Source organism: Echinops telfairi, unplaced genomic scaffold, assembly GCF_000313985.2.
Source record: "Echinops telfairi isolate 266 unplaced genomic scaffold, ASM31398v2 ScPeMD7_2;HRSCAF=8, whole genome shotgun sequence".
Taxonomy (NCBI): Eukaryota; Metazoa; Chordata; class Mammalia; order Afrosoricida; family Tenrecidae; genus Echinops; species Echinops telfairi.
In genome coordinates this window covers 4,204,286-4,209,153 of record NW_022103898.1, presented here as the reverse complement: position 1 = coordinate 4,209,153, position 4,868 = coordinate 4,204,286, and the positions used below count along the sequence as shown (strand labels likewise).

At 59.4% G+C, this 4,868-nt stretch overlaps 1 protein-coding gene across 1 annotated transcript in view; it reads right to left on the bottom strand.

The window, feature by feature from the left end:
- Nucleotides 1-4,868, bottom strand: part of CELSR1 (cadherin EGF LAG seven-pass G-type receptor 1) — a gene marked incomplete at its 5' end in the record, with an annotated part of 123,796 nt that overhangs the window by 39,417 nt on the left and 79,511 nt on the right. Inside the window, 2 exons of the mRNA XM_045290688.1 lie at nt 520-683; nt 1,947-2,104. Of these exons, the coding sequence (XP_045146623.1) occupies nt 520-683; nt 1,947-2,104 (322 nt within the window). The remainder of the gene's footprint in view (nt 1-519; nt 684-1,946; nt 2,105-4,868) is intronic.

The window sequence follows — 4,868 nt, the reverse complement described above, 5'->3', positions numbered from 1 at the left end:
GTGTCTGTGTAAGGGCAGTGCCTTAGCCAGCCCCACCCGTATGTGTGTGCACACTGCCCACGCTCCCACCCTCAGTTTGCAGCTGGGTGCGAGACCCCCTAGCACAGCGGTTCTCCACCTTCCTCATGCTGCGACCCTTTCATACGGCTCCTCATGTGGTGGTGACCCCCCCAACCAGAAAATGATTTTCGTTGCTACTTCATCACTGTCATTTTGCTACTGTGATGAATCGTCATGTAAATATTTGATACGCAGCATGTACGTTCATTGTTACAAACTGAGTATCATTAAAGCATAGTGATTAATCACAAAGCAATATGTAATTGTATATAGCGAACTATTTGCGTTTTCCAATGGTCTTAGGTAACCCCTGTGAAAGGGTCGTTTGATCCCCAAAGAGGTCTCGGCCCCCAGGTTGAGAACCGCTGCTCCAGTGGCCGTCAGACCAAGGCCCTGGCGCCTGTGCCCGACTGTGCAGCAACACCCGGGCCCGGCCCAGTCGGCTGTGCCAGCGCTCACCTGCCCTGGTGCCATTGTTGGCAATGAAGCCGGCCAGGTCCGTGGTCTTGCCGTCGATGGAGAGGTTCCGCATGCAGCCCACGAACTGCCGGTTGTGCACTGGGAAGGCCTCAGGCAGGTTGGGGACGCCCCCCAGGAGAAGGGGGCCCGTCAGGTCCAGGGACCTGGGGAGGCAAGGCCACCACCTTGAGGGCCAACTCGGGGAGGCCAGGGGACCCGTGCCTCGGTTTACCCACATGTGCTGACATCCCGACAAGCTGCAGGCTTGGGGTTAGCTCACTCTGGTCCACGCAGCCCATCTCCCAGGGCGTGGCGCCCACGGAGCCAGCCGCCAGCGAACTCACGACCCCTGCTTGGGGACCCCCACAGGAAGAGCGGTGAGGCTGGCTGCGCTGTGGGCCTCAGGGCAAGGCGCCAATCTCCCTGGGGCACAGTCCCACCTGCATCACAGGTGGGTGGGGAGCAGACCAAACAGGCATAGGATCCGAGAAGGCCCACGTCAGATGGCCTACACACATTTTAAAGAATACGTCTGTCCTGGGAGAAGGACAGCCAGAATGCTCGTTAGAGGCAAGGATGGCGAGACTGTCTCACACATGTACTTGGACACGTCGGGAGAGACCAGTCCCCTGAGAAGGATGTCAAGTTTTATAAGGTGTGGGGGGGGGGGGCAGTGAAAAAGAGGAAGACCCTCCACCAGGTGGGTGGACACAGTGGCTGCACCAATGGGCTCAATCATGGGAACCGCTGTGTGGCTGGTGAGGGGCTGTGCTGTGCTCGGTGCTGTGGCTCGTGGGGTTGCTGGGGGTCCTGCTGACTCAACAGCGCCTAGGCAACACCATGGACGGGGTCCTGCAATGGCCAAGCAGAAGCCAGGCCAGCGGGAAGGACAAGGGCAGGCTCTGGAGGCCACACGTGCTGAGGTCAGCCTTGGCCCCTGGGTCAGAGGAGCCCGGAGGATGCCCAGACCCAGGAAGTGAAATGAGAAAGCCAACCCTGGTGAAGGCAGGCAGGGCGGAGGGCAGCGGCAGAGCCCAGGGCTGGCGGGGGCCACCAGGGCACGTGTTGTGAAGCAGGGCTTCCCGGAGTGGGGATTAGGTCCTGAGGGGCACTGGAATGATCCAGGGGGCTGTGAAAGCAGACCCCTGCCCTTTCTCCTTGGTTCTGGGCTACAGAAGAGCGTTTTTCATTTCCAGGTTGGGGGAAGAGGGTACTGAGTCATTTGTTTTTCTGAAAAAGGGGTGGTAGGCCCTCTCAGTTTGGGAACCCAGGTTCTAAGGGGACCTGTTCTAGAAGGTTCTGCCGTGTCAGAGGGGGTATCTCCCGACTCAAGGAGGGAGTCTGGCAGCAGCATGGATCAGGTCTGAGGGCTGGCTGTATGTAGTGGTGGCCATGGAAGGTTCTGGAAGCCCTGCCTGGGTGCTCACTTCTTGGAGCCGCTCTGAGTGCCCTGGGAGGCACAGCTGTAGTTCCCGACGTAGTTGCCGAAGCGCACGGCCACAGTGCTGTCGCAGTCATCCACGGTGACCACTGCCACCTTCTCCCCAGATGGCCCATGGGGCAGCCCCAGGCGGCCGATGTGAGGCTGTGGGGGAGAGAGACAGCAGCGTCAGTGCATGCCCCCAGCATGCTCGGGGAGGACGCAGGGACCCCTCCTGGGCTCCCGCAAACGCATCCCCTAACCATACCCTTAGGAAGGGGGGAGTGGGGAAGGAGGGGGAAATGAGGAGCTGATACCAAGGGCTTAAGTAGAAAGCAAATGTCTTGGGAATGATGAGGGTAACAAATGTACAAATGTGCTTGACATACAATGGATGGATGGATGGATGGTGATAAAAGTTCTATGAGCCCCCAGCACATGGGTGAAGGTCTGGCCCCCCATTTGGAAACAGGGTATTTGGTTTGTTGATGATGCTGAGTTATTCGGGTGGGTCGGGCACCCGTGTACTTCTGAGAGGTCACAGGACCAGGCAGACACCCAGGGGACCGGCTCCGCCAGGAAGAGGGTCTGACTTCCAGCCCCCAGGACCAGAAACAACATCCCTGCAGGTGTGGCAGTACCGGGGACTCAGACGCCAGCTGAGTCCTGAGACCCCTCCAGAGGGTCTGCTCTGCCCCCCACCGGGTCTGAGTTCTGGAAGGACAAGGTTCCTGCCCGAAGACCCGCCCGGCCCCTCCTCCTCCCTCCTCAATCCAGCCGGGCCAGGGGAGACAGCCCGCCACCCGCTGGCCCGCTCTGCCGCAAGCTTGGGAACGTGGGCAGGTGCCCATTATGGGATGCCAAGTGTCAGGTGCGTGCCCGGGGAAAGGTCGGTCGTCCCCCAGGAGGTGAGTGGGCCCCCAATCCAAGTCATAATTTACATTCCTGGGGGTGGGGGGAGGCGCTAGGAGGAAGGACATAAACAGCACTTACACTTGGGAGCGGTAATGAAGGGAGGCTGCCGCCGACAAAATTACAGCTGCCGCAGCGCCCCAGTATAATCAGGAGCTCGGGCTGCGGGTGGGAAGGGGGCATCTTTAGTGGCATTTGCTGACGGGCACAGCCTGCTGCATCAGAGTGGGCTTGGCTTAGCTGAGGCTGACACGACAGGCCAGGGCAGACCTCCCCCACACACACTCAGGGCCTTGGGCACTAACAGTGGACGTGCCCAGCTACTGCCCGAGAGCTCAGAGGTTTGAGTCTGCCCACGGGTGTCTGGGAAGAAAGGCCTGGTAGTCAGAGGTCAGGCATCAAGAGCCCCCAGAAGCACATTTCAGAAACCCATTGGGGTTGTGTGAACCCCACAGCACCTGCTTCCATTTAACACACACGGCTGGACCCCCACGCCTCATCTCACTGCCCAGCTGGAAGAGGTGGCCCTCTGGCCTCAGAAATGGGGTTAAGGGCTGTGAGGACCTGCAGGGGGAGGTGGGCAGCCCAGGACCAGGAGCTGGGACAGCCTGAGGGGTGTGGTGGTCACAACACCTCTGTCCACTCCTCCCCAAACAGGCATCGCATGGCTACCAGCCACGTAGCCATCTGAGCAGAGCAGGCCACAGGGACGGAGCAGGGACAGTAGAGAGTGCAGATGACGAGGGTGGGGCACACACAGCTGCCACCCCACACAAGCCACATGGCTCAGAGATACGCCTCCAGGTGTCCCCATGCCCACACGGGCCAGCACGTTCACACATGCTCACACGGTCACAGCTCACACGGTCCACACACATCCACAGTGGTCACATGGTCCATACAGTTCACACCATGCACACGATCCACACACCGAGAGAGGCGGACGGGATGGGCAGGGGGAGGCTGGGCGACAGAGGGCAGGAGAAAGGAAGTAAACACAAACCAATCAATACAAAGAGAGACATTCAGACAACACACACAGGAGCGGACAGACCGGAAACGCCAACAAACCAGCTCCCCAGCTCTGAAACTGGGAGTTTCCGGAGAATATGCCGGCTCGTTCTCTCATGCAATAGAGACGGACGGACGTGTGCGACTCTGCAGAGCCGCCGCTCTGTGAAAACACGCTGGTCTTTTAAACGAAAGGAAGAAGAATAAAGAAAGAAAGAAACACACACAGAGACACCAGAGATGGCACGTGTGTGGTTCCGTCGGCCTGCAGGTGCCCGAGTGTGCAGTGGCTAAGCAGGGCTCCGCCCCTCAGGGAGGCCCTGGCACCCAGGATCTCCACCCCGTGCGGGGACTCTCTCCGGCTTCACGCCAGCTGCTCCGGGATTGGATATGTGTGCACAAAAGCACTGGGTTCGAGCCTGTGCGCCCGTTTCTGAGGCCTGTGACCTGTGGCGGTGGGCAGCTCGGAGCCCAGGCAGAGGGCTCTGGTTTCAATTGCTGGGGGGGCGGGCTGTGAAATCAGACACCCTGGAGGGCGAGTTTTAAGAAAGATGGGGCTCCCACTCGTGTGGGCAATGATTAACCAGTGCGCCTCTCGGGCATGCCATAGGCCGCCACGCTTGGGGAATGTGTCACACATGGGCGGTCAGCTCACTGCTGCCCCCCGGGGGCTCTGTCCAGAGGGACTCTGACAGGGGCCCAAGCTGTGAGCTAGGACTCAGTGGACAGACAGCAGAAAACACTCCCCCCCCCACTTGCTTATTGGGGCTCAGGGAACCTCTGCCAGTCTCCAATGGCAAGTCCAGGTGCTACTTTAACACTTATAGGTACCCCCGCCCCACAGTAACACTCACACCCACACAGTAACACTTATCCCCCTCCACACTGGCATACAGACACATACCCACGCTCACACACACACTGACACTCCACACGTACACACTCATACAGGGTCACATGTACACTCTCCCTCTCACATGCACACAAATGGTCACACACACACACA